This window comes from Pieris rapae, chromosome 7, assembly GCF_905147795.1.
Source record: "Pieris rapae chromosome 7, ilPieRapa1.1, whole genome shotgun sequence".
In the NCBI taxonomy this organism is placed as follows: domain Eukaryota; kingdom Metazoa; phylum Arthropoda; class Insecta; order Lepidoptera; family Pieridae; genus Pieris; species Pieris rapae.
Genome location: NC_059515.1, coordinates 9,330,069 through 9,349,208, shown reverse-complemented (window position 1 = coordinate 9,349,208; position 19,140 = coordinate 9,330,069). Strand labels below are relative to the sequence as shown.

The 19,140-nt window shown below is 34.4% G+C and overlaps 1 protein-coding gene across 2 annotated transcripts in view; it reads right to left on the bottom strand.

Moving 5' to 3' along the window:
- Positions 1-19,140, bottom strand: part of LOC110996996 (myosin heavy chain 95F) — a 41,094-nt gene that overhangs the window by 1,140 nt on the left and 20,814 nt on the right. Inside the window, exons 3-25 of one of the 2 annotated variants that reach the window (XM_045629031.1) lie at positions 17,934-18,007; positions 17,083-17,212; positions 16,086-16,250; positions 15,293-15,555; positions 14,243-14,392; positions 13,244-13,500; positions 12,707-12,864; positions 12,106-12,270; positions 11,328-11,451; positions 10,796-10,898; positions 10,140-10,337; positions 9,178-9,402; positions 8,564-8,771; positions 7,712-7,953; positions 6,876-6,988; positions 6,433-6,540; positions 5,180-5,317; positions 4,314-4,406; positions 3,199-3,243; positions 1,826-1,946; positions 1,408-1,525; positions 624-815; positions 116-256 (exon numbers count right to left, since the gene is read on the bottom strand). In XM_045629031.1, coding sequence (XP_045484987.1) covers positions 117-256; positions 624-815; positions 1,408-1,525; positions 1,826-1,946; positions 3,199-3,243; positions 4,314-4,406; positions 5,180-5,317; positions 6,433-6,540; positions 6,876-6,988; positions 7,712-7,953; positions 8,564-8,771; positions 9,178-9,402; positions 10,140-10,337; positions 10,796-10,898; positions 11,328-11,451; positions 12,106-12,270; positions 12,707-12,864; positions 13,244-13,500; positions 14,243-14,392; positions 15,293-15,555; positions 16,086-16,250; positions 17,083-17,212; positions 17,934-18,007 — 3,530 coding nt within the window. In that variant the 3' untranslated portion in view covers position 116. The remainder of the gene's footprint in view (positions 1-115; positions 257-623; positions 816-1,407; positions 1,526-1,825; positions 1,947-3,198; positions 3,244-4,313; positions 4,407-5,179; positions 5,318-6,432; positions 6,541-6,875; positions 6,989-7,711; positions 7,954-8,563; positions 8,772-9,177; positions 9,403-10,139; positions 10,338-10,795; positions 10,899-11,327; positions 11,452-12,105; positions 12,271-12,706; positions 12,865-13,243; positions 13,501-14,242; positions 14,393-15,292; positions 15,556-16,085; positions 16,251-17,082; positions 17,213-17,933; positions 18,008-19,140) is intronic. The other variant, XM_045629032.1, reaches the window with a different exon arrangement.

Here is a 19,140-nt window from a genome sequence, read left to right as displayed (position 1 = left end):
TTATATTTTTTTTATTTGACATTTTTTTTTATTAAGTAATAAAAATAAAAAAATATATTTTTTTAAATTATACCTGTAAAATAATCACGTTTAAACCCGTTAAAGTGATACATACCCTAGTGCGTAGGCCTGTATGGCGGTCCGTTGTTTCGCGCCCACTCCCTCTCGAACTCATGTTCCAATATCTCTGCGCCGCGTTTACGCGTCAGACCAGTCTCGTCTAGACTAAGCTCGCACATTTGCATGTCGTCAATACCTGTATAACAATAACTGATTTATTGCTTAACTAGCGACAGGCCCCGGCTTCACACGGGTGCAATGATGATAAAAAGCATGTTTTATGCATTATTTTTAATATCCTCGCGAGAGTGCTCCGCTAATAAACGCGTTCGATCGCTTCTAATTCAAAACTAAAAATAGTTTTATTAAGTGCGTTGCCGGACTTTGAGGGTTTGATCTTTTTTTAAAAATTGGAGGTCGTATCTCTCAAGGAAGAAATTTATCAGGACTCGATTCCACAGTTCGCAAAAGACAGTGTGAAGCGGTCACTGGAAGTTTTCCAACCAACAAGGTGATGCTGAAATTAAGAATTAATCATGTGAGAAACGATTTGTATGACTCACCAGCTTGCAGCAGTACGGGCGTCTTATCGGCGTGCAACTCCATCTGTCGTGCGACGTACTGCCCGTCGAAGTGCGCGTACCACCATCCGCGCTTGTCGTTGGCCCCGTCCCCAGCTCGGACGAACGGGATGCGGAAGTAGCGGTGTCTGGCGCCTAAGATCTCGCCCTTTTGCTGGATTCGAGGGCTCTTTGCTGTGTCATTTATATTTTTATACAAAAACTTGAAGTTTTAAAGTGTAAGGCAGGGTATCTCTTTTGCGAACCTCTTGCGCACCTGCAACTGCCCCACATATTGGATACCTTTGCAGCGGAGTTTTGAGCAAACACACACAAAGTTTCGTTTTGTGTTGCGCTCCACGCCCGGGAAAATGGATTGATCGGAAGAAAAATGTTTAGCTCTGAGCAGGTCGTACTGAAGCTATACTGTGCTGTGGGATCCCCAGGACGAGAATTTCAAAACTAAAAATTTAAAATAGACACCTGGTTGAAAATCGGAAGATAGGTGGGCAAATATTCATTAAAAAGTAAAATTTGAAGTTAATGAAATAAATATATGCTGCACTAGCCATACTAGTCACTGGTAACGACACATTCGCTCAATGTTCGCAAGAACACTGGAGTATGCGTATCTATTGTAGATGCGCGTACTGTCTCCATCACAGCGGTTGCAGGTACACCGAGCGCAAGAGGTTTGCGAACATAGTGGATATTCAGCTTAAGGAGAGGAATTACTCCTAGCACAAAGGAATTAAACAAGTAATTTTTTTTAATAACGATACTATACCTGCATCCATTATAGACTGTGGGGCTCTCTCCTGGTCAGCCATTGTGCTTTTGCGGGCGTTCTTTGCCTTCCACGCGTGGTACACCTTGAGTCGACGGTGGAACTCGTGGCGGCAAGCCTAAGAAAATTATTATTAAGGCATTATTACATTATTTACATAAAAATAAAGTGTTATTGAGACCAAAATTTTGAAAACGATACTTCATACAATTGTAAAATTATTTTTATACATCATGAGTTTTTAATCGGGGATCGATTTTTAAGGACCTATCTAGTCATTTCTAGTCATGGAAAATGGAAACAATCAATTTTAAAGATTTTGCTTTCTTTCTTTCTTTTCACTTTTCTTGAATCTGTTTATATGCGCGTTTTATATGGATTTGACGTACTTTTAGCTTTAATAAGGACAATTGCTTACCTCCAAAAGCTCAATATCACAGGATGTATTAATAGTGTCCCGTAATTCCGAATATTTCCACTTAGACAGGTCATACTTCTGCTTTCCTTGCATTGCTTGTTGCATTCGCACACGTTCCGACCTATAAGGCATACAACCCCTTGTTACAATTTATTAATACGAACTTTCAAATCCGAAATTCCATAAAGGAGAATGCCCATATCAAATTACTTTAAGGTTCAAATGATAAAATACATAACTTGATCAATTGATCGACGGAATGAAATTACGAAATTGATTGATTAAATACGATTCCTTTAGACCAGAAGAGTTAAAATGAATGTAGAGAAATGAAATCCAAACATTTGTACTGTAATTTCCAATAGCGATTCCAAGGTTGCTACAACAGCATTACCGTGAGCGAAAACTACATCAAACGAGAACGAGTTGTCTGTGGCACCTCGAGCGCATGGGCGAAGATCAGATGACTTAACTACCAGCCAAAGGTGGCACAGGACGCTTGAAGATTCTCTTTTTTATGTTACAGGAGCCAGACGGGCAAGAGGCTCGTCTGATGTTAAGTCATACTGCCACCCATGGACACTCGCACTACCAGAAGGCTCGCGAGCGCGCTGCCGGCCTTTTAAGAATTGGTTCTTAATCGGAGACCAAGACAGTTTGACAGATACAAACACGCCTGGATTTGTATCGTTATTGGAAATTACAGAGCACGTATGCGCCCCTTGCGATCTCTGACCAATCACAAGCAAGATCCGATGTTCTTTTGAAGTCATATTAGGGCAATCTCCTTTTATTTGTTAAAAAAGTAACATAAAGAGCACATACGAGGTTAATCCTAAGAATGTTATTTACATACTTATTGGCATTCTACATTTGTCTATGTTAACATTACGCCTAGACGTGCAAGAAGTAAGCGATAGCCTGTTAGACAATTAGTGGGTAAGAAGTTCCTCTTTCAATTGTGACAAATCATGGCCTATATTTCGTATATTTTTATAGAACAGGGGACAGCGTAGGAGACAACGCCATGAGCTTGCGAATGCGTTGCCGGTGTTTTAAACCTTTTTTGAAAGACGAGATTTTGAATATTGTATTGAAATACTATGACAATATTGGCTTTTTTTTATTCTTTTTGATGTAGAAATTTTTTTGAGAGAAGCAATATTTAAGTAATTATCTCTGTTTATTGCAGTATAGACACATTTTACAATATTAGGATTTTCCAAAACACTGAAATATTGGCCATTATTTTAAGTGTAAGAAAATTTTCTACACACTTCTACATCTTAAGTGGTTATAATTAAACGTCAATATTGAAAGAGGATTAAAGGCATGCGAAAGAGAAAACATCATTATTCTGTCTCACTCGATACCTGTTCAATTTATTTTCTCCGTTCACTGAGTCCATTGTTGGGAAACTGTGCAAACATATTACAATATTATTCATCGTGTCCTCGTCGCACCAAGGTATGTACAAAAGCGAGAGATTGTGCATTTTATAATAATAATAATAAAAGTCTAATCATTTTAAGTACATCTTTCTTTTCAAGGTGTAAGATTTGGGAACCCTTTTAAGTAAAAATAACTGTGTTAGGGTTCCCAGCTCTTCCATAATAAACTTAATTACCTACTTAATAATAACATTATTTAACCCATTCGTTTTCTATTTATTTATCTTTTTTGAATTTTAAATCATGCTTTTCGATTATAATAAAAAAAAACAATTTTAAACCACCTGACTTCAATGTCAATCATAGAAGAAAAAAATTTACAAAACGTAGGCCCATATTCCGAAACCTTTGATATTTGGCTATTAAGAATAGATGCTCAAAATGAGACTCCGGTATATAAAACGGATCTGACATGTTTTAAAGGTTTTTTTATAGAAGAAGTGCAAACGGGTACCGCTCACCTGACGTTAAGTGAGCTCATGGACACTCAATTCCAGAGGGCTCGCGAGTGCGTTGCTGGTCTTATAAAAATTGCGCGAAAAAACTGCCTTCAAAAACACTTTGAAGGCAGTTGTGACGTTGTGGAACGTCAACCACTAAGAAGACTTTCTTTTCAAAAACATTTTGATATGTTAAAATAAAAAATAATATAAAAAATGTCTGATATATATATATATATAAAGAACGTTTCGTAGTAAATCAATGTACATAAGGAAGACTTAGCTTATTTGATGTAATACTTATTAATGTCTGAAATAACCTTTAACAATAATTAATAAACGATTCTGAACAAGCAAAAAAAAATTTAATTTACAAAACAGGTTCACGTTTAAATAACGAGGTTAACTTCACTTGAGCATAACCAAATAGACGTTTAGTACGTGCAAACACGTGCACGTATACGTAAATACAACATACAACGAATTCATAAGTTTTCCAAAGTTTACACCTAATATTTGAGTATTCGTGCTTCCCTTTAGTTCCAAATACATATATATTATATTAATTAGGTATAGCAAAGATATATTATATTATACCTTCTCAATTGTGGCGGTGAGCCCTCAACGTGTCCATTGGTCTCCTTCGCAAGGCGCACGGCCATTTCGTGGTCACGACGCTCTTGTTCCAATCTGTCAGGTGTATTTATTTCAAAGTTATTTATTTTAATTGTAGATAAATCCTCACAAACCAACAAAGTTTAAACTAGTAAATTCAAAGATACACTAATAAGGTCCATACTCTTATAGACACAATGTTGCCTTGTCTTTAATGTCAAACTACATATTAAATAAAAAATTGTTTGGCAGCTCTTGAATCTAGATTTAAGTTAGATTGACGTTCTAGAATGATAACTGTGCTAATAGAACAACCTCAGACAATTAAGGAATGCCATCAACGATTAATTCCATTGTTTAATACAGTATTTATTTTTAAATCAGCAAAAAATTTAAATACCCACTATTTTAATTTGACACTTAAGGCTACCTGCCTTATTTTTATATATTATTATATTTTTATTTATGTAAATATAAATATGTTTCCAAACTCAAAACTCGAAGATGGCTGGAGCAATTCGACTGTTTTTAAATTTACTTCAAATTAATAATAACTTTATTCATAACCAAGTAACTAAATTCACTTATGAACGCCAACAGAAAAGATGTTGAATTGATTTTAGATTTACATTTATTACCAGTTCGCCAGTCAAGGGCGTAGAGCAGGCAAGAAACTTTCCGCCAAACTTTTTATTCCTAGTAGAGGTTTTTATGGAAAGAAAAACTGACTAAATAAAACCTATAAACTATATTTATATAAAAGTGATATTAAGACAAAACAAAGAAAAGGAATAAGGAATTTCTTAGTAAATAAATGTTCTTTAGTTATTTGACGTTTATAAACAAACCTTTCTCGATTCTCAAGATCGGCTTTGGCAGCGTCTTCGAGCTGTTTCTGAAGTATTTCAGCGGCGCGTCTGTCTTGCTCCTCCAAACGTATACGTTCCGCCTCCTCCGCTTTACGACGCGCTTCCATTTCCGTTTTACTGAAATAGATTGAGAATAATTGCAATTTTCAATAACTTAAAATTACAACTGAAGATGAATGGATAAAACTACATCAATGTTCACACATAAGATGAATTTTATCATTGATAATACAAATCAGGACATATTTCTTGTTTTATGAGTCTCTGACTCTCAAACTCGTGGTAATTATTATATGCAAATACGATCGTATGTTTAGCATTTTTTTTAAGAATGGTTAATTTTTTATTTTGTTAGATTACCTCCGGTCTGTGCAACGCGTGTCTTCAAAATAAGTGTCATAATAATATGTCTTGTGCGCTTGTTTAGAGTCTAGTCGAGTCCAAAGGTACCAGTATCCTTCCTTGCTGTATTGAGACTGGCCAGACGGTAAAGGTCGATAGGTTTATAGTTGATTATTAAAACTGTTTCTTGTTGAAATTTACGCCCGAACCCAATAATCAATCCACAATCTCAGATACAAAACAATCTGAGGTTGTGGATTGTCAGACCATGACAGTCGATCGATCTTCTATCTGCATCTCAATTCTCAATAACCAAACCCTACGATGACAATCCATGTTTGGCGACGGATAGAATGCAATCTCTTCGCTCTTTACACTCATATTTGATTATCAATATAAACCAAATAAAGTAAATAAAATCGTAAAAATAATATTAAAATATACATGTCTATGTTTAAAACATATCAAATAGGTTTTTAATTACTTTAGAAACAGGTGTAAGTTAAAATCATAAGATTGGCACAGTTGAACTATCATTTTCAAACGTCTATCCACAGACACCGATCCGACCTACCATGGATAGCTTGTATCGATAGATGACTATTACAATCCGTGGATTGGTTTTTGGTTCACTGTTATCTATATTTGTATTAAGATTTATATCTCAGATGATTATAGATGGATCGATATAGGTTATTGAGTTTGAGCGTTAGAAGACAATGGTGATCAATTGTGATTGGTCTATCGGACCGTGATTAGACTATTGACAGTTTTTAAGTGAGTTTTACCTTTTTAATTAAATATATCTATTTATTGAGCAGTGTTGGACTCAGAAACAGAAATCTGAGGCCCAGGCCTAAAAAACGACACTAGATTAAAAAAAAACTTACAGTCTCCTATTCTCCTCCTCTTGTCTCATGCGTTCAGCCTCTTTCCGTTTGACTTCTTCCGCGAGACGCAGTTCCGCTTCCATACGTCTTAATCTCTCTTGTTCTTCTCTATAATTGAAAAAGTATTTAAACATAAGACTAATCCTAACATCAGAAGTTTCAGAGAATTTTTTATTATATTTTAAGTAACACAGAAAGTTTATTATTATTGTCGCTATTTAAACAAAAAAATTAAATTTAGTACCAGTTCCCAAGATATGCATTTAAATGTGTATGATTTAGATTTGTTTTCTGTTGTATTTAGCGGCGAAAATATCTTTTTTTAGGAGGAAAACTGAACCCACAGAAAGCCTATAAGGGGTCGCATGGACACATTTTAGTGTCCATGCCAGTAGTAGTCAAGAAAAAAAGTATCTTTTTATAATTATAATTATTATTCTCACCTGTTCTTCTGATCCACCATGGACTTCTGCAGAGCAGCCATTTGGGCCTCTATGTCCTTCGTCAGTTTATTGTACAATTGGTCTATCTCTGTTCGGCTGATTTTTTCGTTACTCTAGAAATTTTAGAAGTTTAAATTTATAAATCAATCTTTTTACAAATATTTCAATGTTCCTAAATACATTTTGTTTCATTTTTGAAATTAAACTCCTTTAGGCGCATGAGGGTAAAGTTTTACGGATCGTCACGAAGATGTGCAGCGTTTTTGTCGGAAAGGGAGAGAGCTATTGAGACCGATCGAGAGAGAGTGAGAAGGGCGAATAACCTTATAGAAATTCTATTTTTAATTAAATTTCGTATACAGAATTAGTGAAATATTAGTATTTTATATTTTGTGCAACATAATTTATTGAAATCTCAAATGATGAATTGTAAATTAAAATACCACGTGTTTTTATTATTATGAAATAAATTAAAAAAAAAATTGTATTAATTTCCGACACATATATTAATGAAGTTTTAGATTTGTAAAAATATGAAACGATTTAAATTTACTACCAGTTCGCAAGTCAAGGGCGTAGAGCAGACAAGAAGAACTGGCAAGAAACTCTCCGCCACTATTTTTAATAATACGTTTTGAGTAATACAAATAGTTTAAACTGGAGCGAATCAATTATTTAAATAATTGACAAATTTATAAAAGAGCTTTCATTAATTTACGTTTAATTACTCTTTGAATATATTCAGTGTTTCTTTTCCATATAAGGAGTTTTCTTCTGGAATCTGGTTGATCGTACAAAACAGGATTTAAGGTTTTTTAAACAAAATATTAAAATACCTTAATAGTAGCACACGCATTCCGTATGCTATTCCTCAAATTCTCGATATTCTTCTTAGCGCTGTCCTTCTCTTTCTTAAGCTGCGCCGTGACGCTATCCATCTCTGTCAGGCTGTTCTCCAGTTCTCGTATCTTCGCGATGCCTTTGTACCGCGGACGATGAACTCGTCTCACCAAATAACCGCGAACCGACTTCTGAATTGTTATGAGGCATTCACGGCGGTAGAGGATTTTGTTTTTCACTAGAATTTTTTTATTATCAATATTATTACATAACACATTTGATACATATAAATTCAGAAAATATAAATTAAGGAGCCTGTTGAAATATAACGATTATCGTTGCAGGGCATTTCGACAGAAGAGACAGAGAAGTGACGGAACAGAAGACGGAACGGTGACAGAAGAGAAAGAGACAGAGCGAGAGTGAATGCTTGCGCGTAGTGTACGCGAGCAACGTGCAGCAACGAGTAATATGCAATATTACATAGCAAGAAGGAGAAAGAAAGACACACAAAGGTATGAAAGTAGGAAAGAGAAAGAGAGTGAGTAGGTAGGAAAGGAAAGAGAAAGAGACGAAGCACATGCGCGTGGTATTCTTAAGTGAAATTAGCTGAAATACGTACTGCTCTTTTTTAATTAATGATATTCATTATTTCATTTTCAAAGATGCGATCAATTGTGAATTGTAAGCAATGTCGATAAAAATTGTCTTAAAGAAACAATATGATTTCACTAAAATCAAATTCGGACGGACTACCCGCACTTTTTTTCAAAAAAACATGACAAACATACGCGCGAAACTGGTCTTAGTAGTTAGATCAATCTTAGTATCATCCAATTTTAACTTACACTTAATGATGGAGAGGACAGAAAAGACCGCTCGTCTCCAGCGTGACTTGACCAGCCAAGCCAGAACCGCATCCACTATGGACTTGAGGTTCTCAGGGTCCGACCGCATCATGGTGTCGAATTCCGAGTACTTCCCTGGGCGGAAGAACACGCGGGTCACACCGAACTTGTAGTCTTTGTCGGATAGACCGAAGCTGTGGACTATGGCCTGAAAATTAACAATAATAGAGAATCATATAATAAAATATATTAAAAATTCTTTAGCAGATTTTTAGTCAAATGTTTTATTAAAAGAAACCGGTTGCATTAAGAACCACATTTTTTTATAAGTTTTTTAGGAAGAATTTCAGAAAATGGTGTCACTGTGATTGACATATTTTGATAAATTTAAATAAGGTAAATCAATTCATATAGAATCACATTAATGAATCATTTTACAAAATTCTATAATAAGATCATTTTTTTTACTGGAACTAACTAAAATTGAATACAGTATCAAAAATATACAAATTAGATATTTCAAATACTATATGTACTCGTAAAATCACAAAAAAAAAAAGTTTTCTATTCTATATGCACTTGCAGTAATGAAATAAAAAAAAATAACTTCACACCTGACAGAAAACCTTCGGAGACAGAGTCTGCAGTTTCGGTGGCAAATATTGCCGGTACATCTGGTAAAGGTCGTTGAAGGGCGCCCTTGACGGATATCCGTGCTCCATCAAGGCCAGCACTGATATGGTTCCGCTGCATTGCAGCTGAGTGAGCACTAGCGAGCCCTCTATTTCCCCACCAACCATACGCGAATTTGGCTTTATACAACGAACGAAGTTTGTGCCCTATAAAAAAATGTAAGGGTAGATTAGTTTTCAACACAGGCCTACTCTCTCAACTGACTCTGAATTTTCAATCCGTAGAATTCTGACATTTCATAAGTGTTGCTACCAAAAAGTTTTCCACCGAACAGGGGAAAAGTTGACCTATTTGAGGGTAATTAAAAATTAAATTCTATGTGTTTTTATATTTTACCTACAAAAAGGTAAATCTAAATATTTACTTACTCAAGTGACTTAAAAAAAACAAATATTTCAATATCACGAACAATACATCGAATTAACTTTAATTACTATATTTTATTCTTTAGCTGGCATCACTGCCTACTAATTTCAGGTTTCGTAAACCTTTTTTCTCCTACTCTTTTTCTTTCTTTACTTGTGCGTTTTTTACTGTTTGTGATGAAAATATACGTAATTATCGCTCCACTTCTAATGTGGAGCACCGCACTTAATAAAATGGATACATTCATTAATAAATAAAATGTAAATGTATAGAATAAGATGTTCAGAATCGTATTAAAATTGAAAAATGTGCCCGGCCGAAAAGGTTTACCATATCTGACATGTCAAAAAATTATAGCCGTCAGAATTCTACGGAATTAAAAATCACAAGTATATATTTTTTTTTAATTACGTCTTTGAATTTATTTCATATTGATCATTGCATATTGACATAGAGCCTATATATGTTACAGCTTTATACAATTTAAATCTCTATAACAGTTGTATAATTAACTCACATTTTCCTTCAACTTGTCCATAAGTTGTGACAATTGACTTTGGAACTTAGCGCCGACAGAGATAAAGTTCAATTTCCCTTTGGCGTTATTATTGTCTGTCGTCTCAAACAACTGTTGGACGAGGGCGTTACGCGACTCTTGGATAAGAAACTCTAGAGATGCGTGCAGAGCGTCATTGTTCTTTTCTATGAATTGGTTCTGGAAGAAAAAGTAAATATAATATAAATAAAAGTATCACAGCTGTAGAAAAAGTTATTTTCAGTCGATATCAACTCCGGGGAAATAAATACAGATAATAACTGTTCTGTTGGTCAATTTAAAAAAAATTGAAAACACTGTAAGTCTGAAGCATGGATTCAATTGTTCAGACTTATGCCGATATTGTAGAAAGTCAATCATACTTAATTCTAGTTTCAGGAGCTGTCAAATTTTCAGTATAAAGTTTGACAGTGATCAAGACGAGAATTTGTTGAGATACAAATTAGAATAGGGACCTTCGGAGATGCAGAAAAATGTGTGTTGTAAATTTCCATAGTTTAGAAGTCTATACACAAATATTGTTTTTAGAAATTTTAATGTAAATATTTTAATGTTTTTAATAGTAAAATTTTATAATTTTAAATAATGTTTAAATTCGGTAGTTCTAAATAAAGTACCGTATTATAGCAGACGGCGCCCGCGAAATGCCTCAACAGGAATCCCTCATCATCCCTCAGAGTCCTGTGGGCTTTTAAACGGGACGCACGAGGCACCTGCAGCCTGGAAATTGATAGTTTATCAATACAACATATAAAAAAATGTTATATTTACTTGTGTGTTTTTTAGTGTTTGTGATGAAAAGGGACGTAATTATCACTCCCCGTTAAACTACTTTTAACTTGGAGCACGGCACTTAATAAAATGGATACATTCACTAACAAATAAAATGTTTGTATAGACTTAGATGTTTAGATTAGAAAAATGTGCCCGGTCAAAAAGGTTTGTCATCTCTGACATGTCAAAAAATGATAGCTGTCAGAATGCTATGGAATTAAAAATCTGAATCGGGGATATGTGCGACAGACAAGGTTGTTTGCTCTTTTAACTGTCAGTATGGCAGACCGATCTCTATGGTAGAAATAATAACGCAAAAACTTCAAAATATACTTGACATTTCGGAGTAATGTTGCATTCATAAAAAAAAAATACCTCGTATTATTAGCTCCGAGCTCCTTGTGCACTGCGTGAGTGAAATGTCCGAATTCGGGTTTTGGTAATTTCGACTCTTCATCCAAAATATGGAATATGCCGTGATTCTTGCTCTCGATCAGGTCTGAAAAATAATTCATAATTATATGTGTCTTGTGCGTTCTATCGAAGAACGTATTAATTTTATTTTTTTGAGTTATTCGAATCTCTAGACGGTTAATTAAAGATCGATATTCAATTAAGTCGCTATAGTTCCGTCAGATAAGATTCGGTCACAGAGATAGTTTAAAGTTTTCGATGCTGCTTTATTTATCGATCTTTAATTAACTGTCTAGAGATTCAATGAACCCTCTGATTTAACTACTCACTGCGACTTGAACCTATATTACAAAATTATATTATTATCCTTATATTCTTCCTATAATATCCTTCTATTCGTGAAATAATATGAAAATCTGAGACTGAATCGTATTTTAAGGCTAAAGACAAATCTTAATAGGAAAACTGTATGACCGCTATAATCGTTGTATCGAAGTCATCATATTCTATAAAAAAAAACATTTTTTTTCTATAGCCAACGAAATTTTCAGCCCATCTTTTATGACTCAATTTCCATTAATTCAGTAAGAAAACCAAAACGATCGAACAAAAATATCTTAAGCTGTCATAGTTAACCTAAAATTATATTTGTGTCATATAATTACTACTGAGGGGCTAAAAACCCCACTTGGGGTTGGATCACCTAAGTTCGTCCCAAATGTTCTCCTAACCGACTTACCGATACAGTCCTGGTTGTCGACGAATCGTATCTCGGGCACGTGCAATCCCTCGCGACGGTAGAGTTCCTGTTCGTTCTTCAGGATACGTTCGTTGAAGAACTGCTGCAGCTTCTCATTGCAGTAGTTAATACAGAATTGCTCGAAACTGTTCATTTGGAAGTATTCTGAAAAACAAAACATCTTAATATATATAAATCTCGTGTCACAATGTTTGTCCTCAATGGACTCCTAAACCACTTAACCGATTATAATAAAATTCGCACACCATGTGCAGTTCGATCCAACTTGAGATATAGGATAGTTTAAATCTCAAATTATAGTCGCAATTTTATTTTATTGTAAATTATTTGTTTTTAATTTGATATAATTCTAACAGATGGCGCTGTGTCAAAAGTACTAACGTTTCCCATAAGTTCTCCTATCGTTTCCCTTGAATACTTTACTCCTATGTAATATAATAAAAACCTAAGCCACAGCAACGCTTGGCCGAGTCTGCTAGTTTATTTTATAAAATTTAATTTTCTTTTGCTAACTTAGCTACAAACAAAACAATATCACATAGAATAGAGAAAAAAATGGTAAAGTAAAGTAAAATATTACCAAATCCAGCGATGTCGAGGACTCCGATATAATAGGAGGAGGCCTGGAACGGGATACTGGTGTTGATCCTGTGCACTATGAAGTCAAACAGTCTGCTGTACACCGCTTTAGCCAGGGCATCGCGGGCATTTTGAGCTTCGTATGTCTTTAGTGGAACCCTGAAAAATATTTCAGGATTATTTCTTGACCTGACCTGGTTCGATCCCCTTCACTAATGGACTTTCTTTCTGTGGGCACTTAACATTCGCTAGAACGGTGTCAATCAATTAAAACTTTGACGTGTGTCAGGCACAGAAGGCTGATCACCTACTTATCTATTAAATTGACAAATTATTATGAAACAGATATAAAATCTAAGGTCCAGACCTAAAAAGTTGTAGTGATAAACAATACTATTTGTAACCAAAGCTGATACATAGTAATATATAACATCAATTTCATCTTTCCGGCTCGTAGGACCAAAAAGCACCTTCAACATGCGCTCACTGGAAATACATTAGTTTTATAAAAATCTTTTAAATTAATATAATATCCTACATAATCGCAGTGCCCTTCATTCCCCCTCTAGAGCTCTGCATCAATCTGGAGACTAGAGCCATCCTCAGTTCCCCAGCTTCCACTCCAAGAAGACCGGCAGCCACCTGAAGTTCCCCCTCACTGTGTGGAGAGACCCTGCAGCCTCCCCTCGCGCCACCTTCTTCCTCGAACTCCACGTTACCGAGATGGAGTACGGCCGCTACCACACTGTATACTGATCTCTTCTCTTCTTCCGATAGACCTACCCTTGATAGCGCCTGGAATTACGCATTTTATTTACGATAAAATAATTCCTACTGGTAGTGGTTCAAGCCTTGGACCAGTTCCCATTAAAAATGATATCAAAAAAATATAACCGGCCCTTCAAAAACTAGTACAATCTATTCTTAAAGAACCTTAACTGTAATTGATTATAAAATACTTGAATTTGTTTTAAATTTGTCGGCTTTGTAAAGTTGAAAAGTAGTAACTACTTTTTCATGTCCATGTTTATACTTTGTGAGTATAATATTTATAAACATGGGTTTTTCTTATGAAAATAACATGAAGGTTTCTAAGGGGCAAAACATAAGACACTATTTATGCAGTCAAATCAGCGTAAATTCTTTCCTTCTCTGATCTTTAATTAGATTATCATGATTCATGTGCACTTTTAACTTTTTGTTTTTTTTATATATCCTATATCAGTTTAGTTAATTTTTTTTTGGTTCTGTTAAGTATGTTTTTTTCCTTCTTATTGCATTTGTAATATCTATTTTTGTACTTCTTGCCTACCTTATGTAATTTAATTCAATTAATTTTTTTATTTTTTTTATTCCTTTACTCACAGTGGTTGCCTGGAAGAAATCGCTCCTAAGCGATAAGGCCGCCAGTTGCTTTTCATCAAATTATGTTTATTATTATTTGTTTCCTTTTATGTAATGCAACGAAGTGTTAATAAATAAAATAAATAAATAAATTTCATGATAAACAATAATCGGAAAAATGTGATATACTCACCGAATGCAACCTCTGGAAGTCTTCCACATCATCCAGTATTGGGTCCCTTAGACCCCCTTTAGACTGGTGTTGCTTGCTCATTTGAGAGGCACTTATTTTCTTCCCGGATTGAGCCGTTGTAAAATACTGCGTACACCCATTCTTCAGATACTGGTAGACATAAAATCATCTTATTTACAATGTTTATTTAAAAACTAAATATTTTGGTGGATAGGTAATCGTATTTAAATTATTATGTTAATAAGTCTCGGATTTTATTATCGGCGAAAGAAAAATATTTTAGAGTAAATTTGTCGAATCACGGCTTCATCTTGAAGCAGCTCCAAGCTTTGTTCTGCATACTTTCATCACTCGGCAATGGTGTATCATAAAATAATGTGGCGTTTTTTTTTTCATAGATTACGGGCAGGAGGCTCACCTGATGTTAAGTGATACCGCCCGTCTCAATGCTCGAGGGCTCGCGAGTGCGCTGCCGGCCTTTAAATTTTCTATGCTCTTTAAATCCATAGAAAATAATTTAAGCAAGATTTGTGGTACAAATCTGACTGTAACCTAACAAGATCACAAACGCCACCTACAATAATAAAAAAAAACCAAACCTAATGTACTGGGAACTGAGACATCATTTACATCATGCATGTTTCATCAGGTTGTCCAAACCCATGCACTTGTGGTTCATACAAGTTGTAAAGAAGGAAAAAATATACCTATATATTTATAAATATATATAGTGGAGTACGCTATTTTAACTATTTATTCGACAAATTTACCCGTTTATTGTCCGTTCTTCTCTTCCGTTCTACGCCCTTGATTTGAGCACTGGCCGTTAATGTAAAATTTGAATCATTTAATCTATATTTCTTTTTTTTTTTGACGTTCATAAGTGTACATTATGTTACCTATATGAATAAATGATATTTGATTTTATTTTATTTAGTATACATTCTGTAGACTAAAAACCGTATTGTGAGAGAAATGTTTCCTTATCATTAGCAACGGAAAAAAAATATATATACAGAACGAAAAAACAATAAAAAAACAGGCATTTACCGTATAATCATCAGGCTTGGTAATCTTAAGCGCCGCCCTCAAATCCTGTGGTGCGCCCGCGCATAGCAAGTAGAACACGTGATAATTCCGTTCTTCACTACTTTGCGTACAAATACGGGACTTCTCCAGCAGATAATGTGATATATGACCACCAACAACTTGGTATTTATTGTTGAAATGGACTTCCATGAATTTTCCAAAACGTGAACTGTTATTGTTACGTGTCGTTTTTGCGTTTCCAAAAGCTTCTAGGATTGGATTGGCTGGAATATTTAAATTGGAAATTATTGGTAAACAGAAAAAAATAACTAAAAAACCTTAAACTTTTATAGCGAATTTTGATTAAGTAATTATTAATGTTTGAAAATATGTATGTATATTCATTTCTACTGAATGATTATTACTGTTACTCATAGTATAGATTCCCTTCCGTAGTACAAAAATAAAAGTCAATCAATTAAAAACAATTTTATAAACGTTTTTAATCTACTCGTATTTTATGTGTATTTTATCTTTGTATTGGAAGCGCCTATATTATATGCAGCCTGTTTTTTTTTTCAGAAAAAGCCGTATTTTTTACAGAAAAATCCATATTTTTTTTTACAGAAAACCATTCTTTATTTAATCCCTCTTTCTACCAGTGTTAAAATATATATATATATATATATATATATATATACTTTGCATGACCAAGACTGCTCCTTTGTTAGTTCCTCTACTAAAAACGTGAAAGCATATTAAATCAAAGTTGGCTGGAGCAGCTAATTTATAATAATACATTATAATCTCTCACCATCCAAAATCTTCTGTTCCACGGGCCCAGCTGTCTTCGCCCACAACTCACACAAATACTTGAGAATATACTTCGTTGATTCCGTTTTACCAGCTCCCGATTCTCCAGACACAATCACCGATTGTGACTGCTTGAGAGCTTTCATATCCCGAAATGCTTTATCGGCTGAAATATAAAATTCCAATTTGTATTATAATATTTATTTAATAGTATTATTATAATATTTTCAAGGCGCTCTTTGTGAAGCCAGCTGTTAGTCAATGTATTCAATTTTGGGGCTTTCAAGAAAGATTATGACAATACTTTCAATGCTAGCAGCAGACCCAAGAAGGTGTCCAGAGCCACGGGAAACTATTTGTTCCATAAAAATAAGAAATACTAATTACTTAAGTGTAATCAGCATTAATATTTAAAGCATTTTTATATAACAGGGGGCAATCGGGCAGGAGGCACACTTGATGCCAAGTGATACCACCGCCCATCGACACTTTCAATGCCAGAGGGCTCGCGAGTGCCTTGCCGGCCTTTTAAGAATTTGTACCCTCTTGAACTCTAAGTCGAATTTGTTTGAAAATACTTCAGTGGGGATTCCACATAGTGGTGGTGCGTGGAAAAAAACTGTATTAAAGATCGCCTAGTTGTGGGTCGAAACAGTCGGTACAATATTACGAAGAATTAAATACTAACGCCGAAATTCTTATAACGGATGTATGCATGTACGTCGCTGTCCTTTGAAATGAATTTACAGCTCATAATTTACAATACAATATACAGTCAATTGAGAATTGAAGCATTCTATATTGTAAAACTAACGAACAGAGCAAATTTAACAGCATTACACCGTAATAAATATTTTTTTGTAATATCCAGCTATGTTGTGAGGACTATAACTAACCACGCAGAGTCGATACTTAGCACTGAGTATGATTCAATTGCTTCGAATCTTTTAATTTCCACAAATTTTGAAGACATATTCCTATATATTTAAAATACAAACCTATAGCGAACACGTGCGGTGGTAACTCGCCCAGCGATTTGCCGTGGTACTTCTTAATCGTAGATGAGGAATACATATCTGGAATGTCTTCGTATGGGTTGACGGCCAACAGGATATTTGCGACGTACGTCTGCATGCCATATTAATTTTAATATATAGGGTAGAAATTTTAGTTAGGGTTGCCTGAACAATTAGTTGCCTGAAAGATTATGGTTGCCTGAACGATAAGCATTGCCTGAAATTTTTCCCTTAGTGGCCATAAGACCCGTTACAACATTTTTTTTGATATTTGTTAATACATAGATATTTATAAAAAAAATTATTTAAAAAAATTATTAATTAAAATCGCCTTCATATGTCTGACTAAACTGAATAAGAGACTGGAATTTGTCTGATTGGATTCCTCTAGATAGTTTAATAGTGTTATTACATATTTGGCAAGATAGAATTCCTACTATCTCTCTTATAAGACGTAATAATTCTTCTATTAAATTTAGTGGAAATTAAAGCGGCAACCACATTTATACTCTGATTTTTCATTCCGTAGAATTCTGACATTTCATAAGTGTTGCTTTTAAGTTTACACAGATGTTCATCCTTGAAAAATGTGCCCGGCCAAAAAGGTGGCCATATAGGCCATCTCTGACATGTCAAAAAAAGATAGCTGTCAGAATTCTACGGAATTAAAAATCAGAGTAAAGTAGAAAATAGGACCTAACTTTTACTCTATAGAATAAATTTCATATTTCACTTCGTTAATACAATAGTGTCCTTGATGCTAATGTAAACTGTCGTGTAACCGCGACTCGGTCGATATCTGTTCAAGGTGTTGTGACTCACGCTATACTTACATAAATCTTGCTTTTCTTATACCGCGTCAGCATATTATTCAACAGAGTCGCTTCGTTTAGGAACATTAGCTCACCTGGAAACAGAATGTTAAAAATATTTAATATGAAAACGAGTATTTTGTATTAATAGCCATGGACATTTGGACATTAATGGACATGTATGGGAATGAGGAGGTAATTTTTTTAATACAACCGCACTCACATTGTCAAAAGGCTCGCAAGTGCGTTGGCGGCCTTTGAAAATTGCCAGGGAGTATTTATTCTGTCTTTCCTAAAAATGGACTGTACTAACTTAAGCTAGACGTTCTCAGAGACAAACAAAGTTCCATCCCCTAGCTGTCATAAATAGCGAAGTGAAACTACTTTGGGGTAAAACTCTAGAAGCTAACTAAAAACTAGACTAATAGATCGTTTAAAATATAGACCTCTTTCTTATTTATAAAATAAAAGAGGACAGGTATACAATCAATGGTGAAAACATTCACAGTATCAAGATAAAAATATTCACAAATATACAACACATATTTTACCTACAATAAAGTTTACAAAAGAGACTGCAATTTGAAATACCTATACAAAAATTATTAATTTATCTACAATACTGATGAATAGCTTAAGCTAAGGTAAATATTTTAAAACACATTTATAATTGTTGGTCCTTCGTTTCAAAAGAACAGACAATAGGTATTCTACATACTAATGTTAAAAGGAATCCAAATATTTTGTAATAATACGAAAGTTATCTAATCGATTCCTAGAAACTTTTGGTTCATGCAGTAAAATAGAATAATTTCTGCCATTGTAAACTTCAATTACGGCAAGAAATAACATTTTATCCATTTAAAGATAACTTTCGCTATTGTTGTTTAATTCATATAAAATACCTATTCAGTGCGGTAATTTAAAAGAATTTATTAACATTTAATTATATCTTTTCCTCTATATATTTATAATTTGAGTTAGCTTAGAGTTCAGAGTGTCCATTTATAATGCTTCTAATTATTAGCCGGTTTTTTATCGTTTACTCCTTGGCTCTTGGCTGTCTAGGTAACAAGTCAACGGGATGTTTAATCTTTATATTATATCCATACCAAGCAATATACTGTATTTTTAAAATATAAACGTCCTAAAAGATTGTAATAACCGCCGATAGACACATAGTGGGTGTGTTGCGGGCCTTTGAGGGAAGGAGTACACCCGAATTTTG